The 14,459-nt window shown below is 43.9% G+C and overlaps 1 protein-coding gene across 1 annotated transcript in view; it reads right to left on the bottom strand.

Annotated features, from left to right (window-relative positions):
• The window catches only part of BMP7 (bone morphogenetic protein 7), a 48,114-nt gene that overhangs the window by 13,780 nt on the left and 19,875 nt on the right, over positions 1 to 14,459 (bottom strand). The window contains exon 2 of the mRNA XM_052786886.1: positions 9,228 to 9,420. Coding sequence (XP_052642846.1) covers positions 9,228 to 9,420 — 193 coding nt within the window. The remainder of the gene's footprint in view (positions 1 to 9,227; positions 9,421 to 14,459) is intronic.

The raw sequence follows: 14,459 nt of genomic DNA, 5'->3' as shown, positions 1-14,459 counted from the left end.
TACATCAGAACTGAACTTGCCGCAACGCTTCCTCGCTAAGGCACTGGGGATCCTATGGGGAGTATCTCAGCTGGTGTTTGGGCAGCCAAAGCGAGTGGCTCAGGACGGAGCCGTGGTGCAGCGTTGGCGAGGCTCAACCCAAGTGTTAGGAGCTGCTCTCTGGAGCTCAGTCAGCTTTGCTGAGTGCACCTAGGACAGCTGAAGATAAACAGTACGGATAACCCCCTCCCTCCACATACGCATTAGTTACAGGAATGTAAGATGCTTGAACTCTAACCGGGGGACAAATTTCCTGGGGTTTCATCCCCACCCAGAAGCAATGGCCCTGTTCCCACAGTGCATGACACAGCCGCGTGGACACCTCCCGCCCTTCCCTGTTTACAACACGCTGAACAAAACGCATCCCAGAGGAGCCAGGGACGAGGGAGTAGTACAGATTGGCCCGTTCCAATGGCTGAGTCCAAGTTTCCAGAAGTAGAGGGTTTTTATATTCACATACTGCATCATTTAAGCATGGCCCCTGACTGGAACTCATGATTCACACAAGGTTTAGTTAACAGGGACTTGGCTTGCTTGGTTTTTCTCCCTTGTAGTTTGCAGGTTGAAGATAATAGCAATAATGATAACTTTTTTTGGTTTTAGCTACTGCTCAACTCAAGTATTATTACTCAGAAAAACCAGCCTTTAAGCTTCCCATGCTGACATGATGCAATCAGGGTAACCAGACAACATGAGGCATCAAGTACCAGGGTGAGTCAGTCTGGGAAATTGTATAATGCGTTTGTTTTCCTGTAGTTACAGCAATGTGCAAACAATAGGCCTGGAGGGGAAGCCTGAAGTGAGAGAGATCAAAGGGACCCACTAAAGGGAAATGTCCTTCCCACACACACTTGGAACATTTGGACCTAAAAAGGCCCTGTTTCAGATGCTCCCTGGTGAAGTTCAAGCACTCCTGGATTAGCACTTTCCACTCTGGCCCACCAGCAGCTGCCAGGGATGGGATGCAAAACCTGACTCGTGTTGCAAGCAGAGGCTCCTGAGATTGTGGCGCCTGCTCCAATGTAAAGAAACCTCTTGTTCTTTTTAAAAGAACAACCTCTCTTTAAGTGGAATGCCCTGCTCTCCAAAGACTTATAGCAAACAGTGTTAAATCACTAGCTAATAGACAGCAGGCCCTTTAGACATCATTGTTGGACAAGGCATAATAAACATGGCAAAGAAATGTTATTCTGCTTAGACTTAAACAAAATTTGCTCTGAGGGCTCCCATCTAATGACTTGTCATATGAGATAGTGCTAGTTAAGTCTAACTAATGTGGCTGGTTTGAGTTTTAGCTTTGAGATAAAGATCTAAGCACAAAGGGAAAAGGTTTCTAGTGCACATCTTGCTCTCTGCTACCTTACTTACCAACTGTATGCATATTTAGAGCGTTCTTGGAACAACGTGAATAATGGCTCTCCAATCAGGTGGCAGAAAATCACTTTGGTTCTACAGCCCTGCATTCAATCCCTTCATTTGAGAACTTCAGAGCATGTGAGAAACTATACGGAACCTCTTACCAGACCAAGAGATAGGAAAAGGCACATGATCCTCATTTTACAGAAAATTAAGCTGGGATGTGGAAATGTTAATGTCTAGATTAGAGTTACATAAATTATGAAGGCTGGATCCAGACCACAAGTATGTTTTGTTGAGACCACATCAAAATGGTTCAGCGTTCAAAGTACTGACATCAGCAGGAGTGTCAAAGCTTTTAGCAATGATAAAACTCAGGGCTTTCAGCTCAGTTTTCTCAAGCATCAGGCTGTCAGGGGAGCCTAAGATGAGGACAGGAGGTTGGCACTTGTCTACTGATCACTTTGGTAGTGTCTGGCACTGGATGCCAGAAAGGAGAGTCACCTCCTGTTAGAAAGCACTCCCAAAAATTTATCTACAGGTCATATAACTGCTGTGTGGTCTATGAAATTTCCTTAGTGAACACGTTTTCTGGACTCAAGGGTGAGTAACAAGTATTGCAAAGTGAGGGTGGCTGGGGAGGATGCATGTGAGATCGTGTCTGGAAAGCAGCTGGAGTTATGGAGGTGGAAGGGCTGAAGCTGCCAAAGGGCTGTGGAGGGCTGGTGGCATGAGTGGGGTAAGAAAAGGAATCACGGGTGATTTGGGGGAGAGAAAAGGACTGGAAGAAGTGAGGTATGTGGGGATGAGTGGAGAAATAAGGGGAGACAAAATACAGAGAAGGCAAGTATCCTGAAAGGAAGCAGTGAGGAAGAGAGTTACCATGTTCCAATGCAGTAATTCTAAGAGAAGAGAAAGGATTAACAACCACGAAGCTTCATGAAAATAGTATGTATGGGCTCTTTGCCTTTTGCTGGGGTATTTTTTCAGCCTCTAGGATGCACTTTGATTTGAAGCCATAAACATTAGAAACATATCCAAAAATCAGAAGTGCAGCATCTCCCCTAATCACCTGCCTTGATAAGTCAGGGCACAAGGAAGAACATGGACTAGCGAGAGAGACTCAGTGAAAATAGGAGAGTTAGCAATTCTGCAATAGCAAGAGAGAACAGGAGATGAAACTCTGTATTTATAAACTATAATGCTACAAGGTCTACACTGCTTGAGGGTAGCCCTCTCACCAAACAGCCCCTGCTTTTGCGTCTGTTTTCTTCACTCACTTTCCCCATCCCCCTCATCGGCTCTGTTATTTCAAGCTGCTGGTTGACAAGTGGTAGTAAACACTAATGAGCACTTCCAAGTGGGATAAAAATAAATGGGAAGGACAGGCAGCAGCAGCAAAGGTGACTCTTGTCAACTTTCATTACATTGCAAGACAAGCTGATTTCTGTGATGTGCTGGCACTCTGGGTTGGGAGCAGACTTGGAGCCCTGGCTCACCTGGCCGTGTCCTGGCAGCAGCCAGCCCAGGGCCACTGCCACCAGGTCCTGCGGTCCCCTGCCTCTGTTCAGGTAATCTGCCAGCCCAAAGAGCACACTGAGGCTGCCTGACAGCCGCACTGCTCTAATCCCTACCTGCTAGTTTGAGGAATTACAGATCTAACAGTGTTTTAAACAATAACCATACTGTGACACCTAGCAGCAGACTTCGAATAGTTTTACAAATACGGGTCAACCCTCCTGCTTCCGTTTTAAAGTGGGAAACACTCGAGGCATGGCTATGTTAAATGTCCTATTGACTCGGTATGTAAACCACAGCCACTAAGCCAGGAGCATAATCCTGTCCTCTTGACTGGTATTCTAACCCTAGAGGGGCTGTTTGGGTCACAGGCATAGTGCAAGATAGCAAGTTTGCCAACAGGCAGCCCAAGGACAGAGCTGGCATGGGGAGATAGGGGCAATTCACATCCAGGTTTGAGCGGGTGGAGGGAGGAGAAGGCATAAAGGGCATCCTGGGAGGGTGAGAGGAGATCTGGGGTTAGAAGACATCTGTTTGGATTAAAAAACTGCAGTATCCAGATTCCAGTTTGCTTGGTGTCATTGCTTAAAGTCAGCTGCAGCTGTCCAAAGACAAGCTTAGGAAAATATTTTTCAGACTTTCCTACTTTGAGAGGGCCCCAGGATCTCCCTGGGCCTCTCCCTGGCACGTTTGCAACACCCTCTGTACACAGACCTGATGCAGCCCTCCTCCCACACCTTCCCTTCCCTGCGTGCCTGGGATCCCCTGGTTATCCTTCCCTTTCCCTCCCCATGCCCCTGGGGAGGAGCCGCCAGCCAAACAAGGCTGGGGGTCTCCTCCAGGTGAAGGGATGGCCACAGCAGGAATACAGTTTGCTGGAGGTGGTTTCTAAGGACCGGTCTGAAAACTGGCTGTACTGGTAGTGAAATGGATTGGTGTAAATTTTGTTGAATCTTGGGAGAAATTAAATTCACTTTAAAATTTCAGCAGATTCTTGATTCTGTTTTGTGTGTTTCTAGTAGTCGTGCTCCCTTTCCTATGTGGTGTTTGAGAAGGGTAAGATCTAGGTTTCAAAGACTGATTAAAAGTGGCAATGGGAGTCTGTTACAGAGAGATGCAACATGTTTCCCAAATATGAAGCCTCTTGTAAAAGCAGTGCTGAGAGAAATGACGTTATATACATATCTCTGACACTTTATATACAGCTGTTTCTATTCAGCATTGAATCACTGTTTATTAGTGCATCACTTAGCTGAGCAAGAGCCCACTGGGGTATGCAAAATGCCTCCTGCGGCTACTCAAGTGCCTGTGAAGAGTTGTGCCTTGCTAAGTGAGTTCAAGATTTTTCAGAGGTTTTGCAGGCTGCAGTGGCTTTTAGGAATGGTCTGAAAAAGAAAACTAGATACAGCTCTGTTCTTGGAGAGCTACAGGGTTTCCATGCTGAAGTTCCCTTGCTACTTGCTAAGCGATGAGTACAGTTATCAACTGACTTGCAGATAAGTCACCAAAAAAAAAAAATCAAAGCTATTGTCAGTACCTTTCTAGATGCTGTTAGTACTTGCAGATACCATCATGGTGCTGGGGCACAACGTTAAAACAAACTATGCCCTTTGCTGCACCATCTCTAGAACGATCGCACTGGTACTTAAAAAAGCTCCAAAAAGAAGGCACATCTGCTTCATGGGTTGGGTGGGCCTAAGCCTTTCTTAGTTACTAGATTACATGTTTCAACCCACAACATGGAAACAGACTCCAATGAATGGGAGAAAGGGGTCTGGAGAGGGGCTCAGGTTTGATCTGGGTGCAGAAGTGGTGTAGTTTGAAGCACAAACTAAAGCGTTCCAGCTGCAAGTCAAACCCAGGAATGCATCGTGCAAGATCTTATTTTTCTATAGGGCTGGTAACATAAGCATTCAAATCATTCACTGCCTTTGAACCCTGTGAAATCCATAATGGCCACAAAGTGAACATGTAGCAACTACATTTCAATTACCAAAGGCTGGTCAAGTACCTGGCTTTATTCTTTCCAGTAACAAAACTCCCATCGACTTCAAAGGGGTTGGGATTTACTCCACAGTGCAAGTGCTGGGTCCAATGAAATTGGAGATGTAACTCTGCGACAAGGTATTTTAGCTTCTGAAGGTGCAGACAGATGGGCAGGATTGAGCTCTGATGTTGACGGGAGCTATACAGTCTGCATTTTTTTCTGCAGCTTCAGGTTAATAAGCTGAGGATGATGCCCCGACTGATAATCTGCCCCAGAACTGCATGGGTTCTTTTTGAAAATACACAAGTTGCTATCAATTGCAACCGGAGTTAGGTATCCAACCTGCTTGGCCGCTGTTAGAAATCCCACTACATACCTGTGTGTCTCTTCAGCACTTAAGTCCCTTTGAAATTCTTGCTTTGGCCATTGCTTACAACAATAGTGGAGAGTCTAAGGGTAATGGATATTTCTTTTGCAAAGTAATTCACAAACTATTTCACGATTCCACTGTAAAAGTATCAAAGTTCATTTTTCCCAGGCTCATATCCATAAGCTTTATTTTGACATCTTCCCTGTGTAGGTGCCCCAGATAAACAACCTTCAACACCTTGTAGCAAGCCTTGTGCCCTCTGATGTGTGCTCCCTAGCACTGGAATCTGCTTTGCTTTTCCACAGCACCCAGGAGAGAGGAGACGGAGGCTTGAGCAGCACCCGGCTCCCTGATGGTAACCTTTAGTTCCCACTAGCAGGGTTTGTGACCACAAACAGGGACTTGATGTCCTGCTGCTCCGTACCCTTCTCAAGCCAGTCACTGGCTTTATAAAACTCTTTCCCAGGCTTTTGGGTGAGTGAACCATGAAGACCAAACAGAAGTTGGACATGAGTCACTGGACTTTAAGTTATGTATGCGAAAGCTTTGAGACGTGTTATATTAGTCAAAACATCAACTGTTTTTGCAGTGTTTATGATATTAGGAACACTTTTTTTCATGAATGTACTTGTTTGCTTAAAGTGAATAACTGATGCTTTGTGCCTAAAGAATGCTGTACATCCTTTTTATAAAGGAGATGTTGCCAGTTTGAAAAGCTTGCCTTGCAATTAATTCATAGATTTGGAAAGGCCAGAAAGAATATTTGATCATTCAGTCTGGTTTCCTATAAACACCTGTAATAATATCTTCAGTCTGACAGAGATATAATTTCTATAAGTCAAAGTCCAGAGCAGCATCCCGTCTTCTACAAAGGACAGGGCTGGGCTCTCATTTTTACTGCCAGGGTTGTTAGGTGTCTATCTGTCCATGACTGAGCAGGTGGATGGCAGAGAGCTTCCACCCTGTGTTCAAACGTTGGTACTATTCAGGGGCAGGATTTCAGAAATAGTCTGCTGTGGGTGCAGCTGTTTGCCTGGAAAGACCTATGCCTGTATTTTTCACCGACAATAAATTGCAGACAAGAGATGTTGCTGGTTAGATACCTGCCAGCCTGTCTGAACTTGTAAAGCAAGTCATTAATTGTTGAACTGCTCATACTTATGGTTTATTTGAACTGAGGGCACACCATCACACCCTCCAAACTGGAGGCTCATCTGAGGTTTAACTGAAAACCAAGCCTTCAGCGTATCTGACGATCTCTTCACCCTCAAAGGAAAAAATCTCCAGTCAGCCTCAGCTTGGGCTTTCCAGCTGCATCCCGTGCTGGTTTTGTGGCCCTAGAAGCTGTCCTGATCTCTGCTGTGTGTAGCCGTGTTACAAAGGAGAGACGATGCTGCAGCTGCCTCTGGGGAGCCTGGCGCTGAGCTTCTGCGCATTGGTGCACTTAAACAGTGCGCACGTAGTGGGGGGGCACAGGCCTGGAGAATGCCTGCTCTTTCAGATCCTGAAAGGCAATTCCAGCGATCTCCTGGGAGATCCCACTGCTCTTGTATCATCGTAAGAGCGCAGGGAGCAGGAAAACCATTTGGGTTTTTGTTGGCCATTGTACCTGCCGTGCTCTAGGGAGAGGAATCTACAAAGTCAAACGCGAGCAAAGGTTTTCTTGCCTGCGTGGGGGGGAGGGTTTGGCTTTGTTTTGCTCTCGTTGCTAACAACGTCAGATGGGTCTGACTTTCCAGCCTGCTCAGGATGAGACAAACAGCCAAGGAAGCATCAAAGTGAATGGGTGTTTTTTGATCAACATTGGAGAGAGTTTTTCTTTCTCCACTTGCCCAATGACACACTGACTTGGATGACTGGTCTGTGACAGAGCCGGTTGGAAAATGTCAGTGGAAAAATGCAGAAAAAGAGCAAATATTTTTACAAATGTTAGTGACAATATTTTTACCTTTGGTCAATCCAAACCAACAGGAATATTTTTTCAGGACAAACTGTTCAAAATTCACCATTGCCTGTGCCAAAATGTATGCAAAGGGTGAATATGCAGGAACACTCGCTAAAAATAGTGTTCCTGTGGTGACTATGATGCAGTAAAACTGCATCTAACCTTGTAGCTGGAACATCTGTATAATTAGCAAGATTCCTCACCTCTTCCAGCCAGTGGTTCATCGATATGCCTGCCCTTTGCATACATTTTTTCCTTTAGGAATAAGACTTTGTGAAGGAGACGGTTTGCAGAAACACTTGCTGCTCCACACATAACTATTCTCAGTAGGTACCTTACAGCCCTCTGTCAACATAGTTTTAACAAACCTGTGGATGTATCATCATAAAATTAAGGTATCAAATGTCATCCTAACTCTGTCAGTAAGATTCCTAGTGAGCACCTACCTCACTCACCAGGATCTGAAGAAGAACTTCCCTGGCAATCTGATGAGGAAGGACATTTACTTCAAGACCAGGTTTCTGGCAATTCCCTAACGCCCTGGCACATGGGTTAGGGCCCCTTCATCTGCCAACGCGTCTGTTGTTTCTGCTCTTCTCAAGAATGAAAAGTCATCCCTGCAGGCTTGTACCTAAATAACCTACTCAAGAAATACAGCAAAGGGAGGCTTCTATCTCTGGAAGGGCCTAAGATCTAATAAATGCTTATGGCAACCAGGACATCTAATGGGTCCTATGCACATTTGTGGTTTGTTGCCTTCTCCTTTAAGAAAGCCTGGTTAAAATGTATAGTTTGACTTATCACTCTTTGATAATAGATTAATATTAGCATAGTCCCCAAATCCTGCAAATTATTCTGTCATTAGAAATGCCAAGAGAACCATGAGTTTTAAGCCATAAACTCAGAATTTCAGATGTGAAAGAAAACACACCAGTGGTTAAATACTTTTACCATACAGCAAAGCCGGTAGAAATTGTCACCATTTAAAAATGTTGATAAGGTTTCCTGTCATATTTCAATTTTTTTTCTGCATTTTTATTAGCTCTTATAAAAATATAAAGCCAGAGTCCTGATTACACTATTTTTTTTTTCTTACCTTTTTGGACTTTCCCCTTTTTAAATCCCTAGCATTTCTCTTTTCATAAACCTAAATTAGGGCTGTAGTATTACTACCCCACATTTAGTAGTCCTAAAGAATAACTTCTGACTTGCATATGACTGTAAATATTTTTCATGTAAATAAATGCAATCTCACTTTTGGTAGGATTTGTATGTAAAAGAAATATGTGCAAATGAAACTAAGTGCCTTTGATAAATGGTTTGGGATTGCTGATTAATTGGAACTAAAAACAGATGAGAAAATTGAACATATGTTCTTATTCAAGTTCCCTGGAGGATTTGTCAGGGAGCTTCACATACATTAATAATTGCTTGGAATGGATTTAATAGCTCATCTTGTAGTTTTGCACATGCAAAACAATCAGTCAATATAAAAAGCATGGTGTCATCTGTCTCTGTTAATTAGGGATCTCGAATGCCTTTGGTAATAAAGGCTAGTAATTAAGCTACAATTAGGAAGGAAGCATTCGGATGTGGTTTTGCCACCTCAGGATCCATAAGCAGTAGGAGGAAGAGAGTAGGTCTCCCAGAAACCTGGAAATACTCTCAGGTTATGATCTTTCCCTGCACTAGCACATGGCTAGGCTTGTTGGCTCCTCAGCTACTGAGTGCTCCCAGGGACAAGAGCGACAGCGCTGGGGATGCTCCTTGGGGCATGCGGAGGCTCACAGGGCACCTTCTCCCCATGCCCTCGGTGGCCGACCACACGTGGCAGCTACGTGCCCACTGCATTAGCGTTGACTGAGATTTCAGTGTACAACCCTGATGCCCAAACCCAGCTCTTCAGGTGCTTTTGCTGATGGCACCAATATTTCTAAAAGTATTAGACATAGTTCTCTGAAGGAACATACTCTGCTTGTGCTTTCATTGGGATTTCCCTGTGGGTCACTCACCTTCCCGGGTGCTCCTGCAGTACCTGGTAGACACTAATCTGGAACGTTTCATTATCGAAGCGTTCGCGGATGTAATCCTTATATATCCTGAACTCGGCAGCCGTCACCGCTTCCCCCTCTGGGATTCTGGAGAGATCAAACCTGAACTCTCGGTAGTGGCAGCGCTGATGGTGAAACTCTCTGTCATGCTCCACTGAAACAGAAAAACAGCCCATTAGCCACCTGCTTTGTTCCCTTTCGCCTCACCGTCAAACAAGCTTGTGAGTTGCCACAACAGAAAAGGGCAAGAATATCTGATTGCAGCATCTCATGCTGTTGTTCGGTTCAGTAAAGCACGTAGGAAATACATGACTCTATCTGGGCTATTAAAGCATATATGTGTTTATCAGACTCTCTTTGAAACAGTTTTACAGCTGGCTGGTACAGGGTGTGGGTGACCGTTGTGTTTTAATGATTTTTGGCAGCTTCATGCTTGACAAGCGACTCTGGACATTTGCCACTGATAACGACCAAGCTGCTGTGGGAAGGAGCTGAAAGAAACAGATGGGGCTTTTCAGGAGTGCTGGTTCTTGGCCTGACTCTGCTTCTGAAAATTATGCACGCACACGCATACCCGCACACATGTATACACAAATTCCAGTCCTTGAGGCTTTTCATGCCAGTGACCCACATTTGGTGCCAGCTGAATTCATCACAAGCTCACAGACCCACTCTGAAGGGTCAAAGCTTTCATTTCAAAGCATCTTTAGCGATCAGGTCTGCGAAGCAAATGTTCAAAGCAAGGACCTTCTTCCACCTCCCAACCCTGACCGTGAAATAACAAGTGCCAGAGTCCTCCCAAGACAGTGTTAGGACAGCACGTTATCCCACCAAGTGACAGGTCTGCCTGTCTTCTGATGGACAACTGATGGTCTCGTGTGACACTGCTTGTGGATATTGAAGCTGAGGGTCAGTGTTGTGGGGAAACAAAGACTTCGAGACTGTTCTCCAGCAAGGGGAAGGCGAGGTGTCCGTGCTCCATCCCAACACATGAAGTGAAGCACCCTTCTTGGAACAAATTCCAAATTAAATAGACAAGTTGGACAAAGGAAAATGGGGAAACAGAGGTATAAGGGGATGAACTGACTCAATAGAAGTCACACCGCGTGACGTTTTAAGAGCTGAGGTTTGAACCAGGGACTTCCCGTATGTCCCAGTCCCGTCGTCTGTCCACTTGACCTCCCTGCAGCTCGACTGCACAATTCAAGTAGTTAGCTCTGAGATTTTCTTGGCAAAGAATGTGTGTCTTTCTACAGGCCTGATTCTCTTCTGGCAGCGGTAAATCCATTGTGTAAATCCATTGACTTAAATGGAATTACTCCTGAAAAAGAGGAGTTTCAAGCCCGAGTCTGGAAAGTGCTATTTAAATTTATAGTACTGCACTGTACAAATGTATATCAGCACTCACAAGGGCCTCCCCTGTGGCAGGGACAGAGCGTGGGGAGCCTCCGGCAACCGGGCTGTGTCCAAGCGCTTACACAGAGCAGGTTCAGCGCTGCTTTGCTGGCCGAGATTCAGCAGCTGGCCACGGGCTCTTCCTCCTCTCGCACATTACTTCTGCAAGGAGTCCAGGGCTCGCAGTTTGCCACTGTGTGATTGCTGCTCAGGGAAATACTTCAGAGCTCCTCCTAATAGCTGGGATTCATCTTAGAGGAGTTGTTGAGGTATGAAACCCCTAAACTTTCCAAGACAAAGGCGATTAAGTTCAGCAAATGGTTTTACACGTTGAGCAGTCTTAGCGTGCACTGAATGAATAAAGTTATTTTTGCACCTCTAGCTATAACATCTCATACGGCCGCAGAAAGATCACTCAATCTCTCATACCCTGAAGTGGGGGAATATTGCGAATATTCACCAGTGTTTGCAAAACAATTGGCAGGCTAAAACTGCCCTATAAATGCTAGCAACTCTATTAAATGTGCCTCAATCCCCTTCCGCCAAAGTATTCTCAGCAGGATAAGATATAAAGAGTATGATTTCAGTCTCAAAGGAATTTGTCTGCACCTAAATTATAGAGGGGAGGAAAAAATATTTTAATATGGAATAGCTCCTTTAACCACAACTATAGAAGAATGAATATAATGTTGTGTGGTTTTAGTTATATTATGGATACCATCACCAGCAGGGTGTATTATAGAGAGGTCTAGCAGTTGGGTGTCCCAGTATGATTTGCTCCCAAAGACATGGGAAGGCTGAGTTTTCAAAGGAAGGTGGGTGCACCTTTTCAGTGTACATATGTGATGACAACTACACCAGCCAACACCGGTCTTTAGCTGCACTTTATACACAAAGTCTGACAACAAACACATGAAGATGAAACTTTTTCAGGTGCTGCTAGAGTTCACAGTGATTCCACTGCAGAGCCCTAGAAAAAATGTGTCATATTAGTATGAAAAATTAACGGCCAGGGTCATAAAATAAAGAGCCCCAAAGTTTGAACTTTCCCATGCTTTGCAGATGTTTGGATATAGGGTTTTGGGCTGAGCCATCTTTAGTGTTAAAGCAAACATTCCTGTGGCTATAGTCATTAAGATCATGAAAATATGTGGATATGTAACTCAAGAAAGAATCCCAAGAAACCCTTCAACTCTGTGTTTATTGTTTTTCCCCTTTTTCTTTGCACTCTGGACCTATCTGCTGACCCAGAAGTAACAAATCCTTTCAGAACTAATTTATGAGAAACACTGACCCTGAATCAACATCTGTTAGATGACTGCAGTAAATCTTATTACATAATTAAACACCAAAATCTATGTTAAAATAACGTTAAGGGTCTGACTTGAACTCATAAAAGCAAGACTCTTCATTATGAAGGCTGAAATCCTATCCTTAATTCATGCTGCTGTGTGTTGGTATTTGTGAACATATGGTACAGTATATATGACCGTGCACTTTTTGTAGACCCCAGTAATACCTTAAGCACAACAGCATGAGGTAAGCAGGGGAGTGCTCAAGAAGTCTGAGTTTCCTGGGTTTGATGGGTGTTAGTCAGACCTTTGACAATACTGCAACTGGGTTGTTTCCAATTAATCACCTGAGGAGTTTGAACGGGGCGGGGGGGTGGAGGAGTGGGTGGTATTTTAAGTGTTCGCTGAAACAGTCAAGCGAATTGCTACAGCTCTTTGAATGTGACTGTAGTTACTCCGTTAGATCTATAAAATCCATGATCCCTGTTGACACAACATACAGCAATGAGAATCTTTTGGTCATTCTTGAAGGACTTGATCTCAGCTGTTTGTCAGCCATTATGCGTTAAATGCTCCCTTAAAAATCATCAAGCAATATGAATATTTGTCGGGTATACTTAATAGCCCTTCTGCCCCAAGAACTTGAACTCACATTTGTCCCAGGTTCGTGGTTCTTACAAATCACAACTACACAAAGGCTTTTGGTGAATGGTTTTAGCCCAGTTCCTTATTTCAAACATTGGAAATTCCAGCTCAGAAACTGTCACAATTCAAATGCCTTGGCAAGGCAGCTGCTTGGAGAGGAAGCCAAAGCTCTGGATGTGCAATCAAAGGTTGTAAAATATGAGAAGGAAGAATACCCTTGAAAAATAATTCTGCTATGAAACAGACTGTGTGCCTTAGCTGTGTGAAAACAGTGGATTTCCTCTCCTAAAGAAACAATCCAAAGTCACTTACAGGTGATGCATGTGTAAATGCACCTCTCTTCTCATTTCTAGAAGTGGTCTCCCATTTTGGAGGCACAACCACTGTAGAGAAATTATGACCTAGTTTAACACATGGCTCAAAATCTGCTGGTGCAAAATAACTCTTGGGCATGGTGAGTGTGGCAGTAAATCATAGCTACAGTAGGTGGGGATCACCAGGCACTCCCTTTGCCAGAGTCCTTTGGGAAAGGAAAGGTCAAGACGATGGGACTTGAGAGCTGTAGGGTGGAGGCAGACAACAGATTCATGAGAAAATAAGCAAGACACCAAAAAGTGTGCAGGACTATTAAGGTGATCCAAACAAAACAAGTACTTAGGTTAGTGGTTATCAGTAAATTTGCCACACCTCTGTTGCAAATATGCAAGTAAGCTCAGCATCTTTGAAAGCCTGGCCTTGACTATCTGTCTACAATCTAAATGCTGCACAGACTGCGCTCATCTATCTGATACAGATAGGGCTCTGATCTCTCTGAAGTCTTTTGTCTCTCAAAACTGACTCTGTTGTGGCATTATGGTGATGCAAGAGGAGGCAGGACAGCATAGTTGTGCAACAGGAGGGATGGTTAAAAGAAAACATGATAGATACATGTGCTCAGGTGTGAAGTAGCCAGGTATCAGATGCAAAAATATGGGAAAGCTGGAGATAAAATGTCAACAAATCCCTGGTACTTGTGACACGTCCTAAAGTGTACTCTTTTCAGCTACAAAACTTGAAAACATTAAGATGCAGGGATGAAAAAGCGTAGGTACAGCTAGAACTTGTAGCAATAACAGTTGAAACCAGTACCAAAAAAGTAACATTGGACAGAAAGTCTTGTGATCCTGGTTTAACACCCCTGGGTACCCAAACTTCTAAAGCAAATGACACATCAGCATAAAGCTGGGAAACTTGAACTGATCCCACATTTGGTTGTTTTCACAACAAAATATGTTGAGACTAGAAATAAGAGCCCCAACTATTTTCAGCTACTTTGTAAATTCCTACCGGTAAGTGAAAAGCTGGCCTGAGCTAATTCTGTAAACATTGGTTGGACCATTGGTTTTGTAAATATGGATTGATGGTGGGCAAGGCATGTCACATGACAGCAAAGATTATGTTGAGGCATAGCTTGCAGTAGTTATTATTTCTCTCTACACATACCAAAGAAACCATACTGTTTTAACCTTAGTACCAAGTGCAGTAGCACAATGTCAATCAGTAACTCCATGTGCCAAGCAAAGAACCAGTGAATCACAGCAATAACTTTCCAAGAATGACTGTGTTAAAAAATAATTAATACTGGAGCGTTAAAGAGCTAATCCAAACCCCAGGGAAGTCAATAGAAATATTTCCACTAATTTCAATGGATTTCACGGGAGGCCTTACTCTTGCTAATCTACCTACCTAAGTATTTTTATGCTCTTGTTTTCCGAAGACGTAAAAAATCTTTTTTTCACAAGCAAACACTAGATGAATAGATTCTGTGCTCAGGCTGCCAAACTAGAAAAGCTTCAGTAATTCCGTACCTCATCCTCCCTGG

Source organism: Harpia harpyja, chromosome 1 (genome assembly GCF_026419915.1).
Source record: "Harpia harpyja isolate bHarHar1 chromosome 1, bHarHar1 primary haplotype, whole genome shotgun sequence".
Lineage (NCBI taxonomy): Eukaryota > Metazoa > Chordata > Aves > Accipitriformes > Accipitridae > Harpia > Harpia harpyja.
Note: the sequence above shows the minus strand (reverse complement) of the source record. Positions and strands in the feature narration are given on the sequence as shown.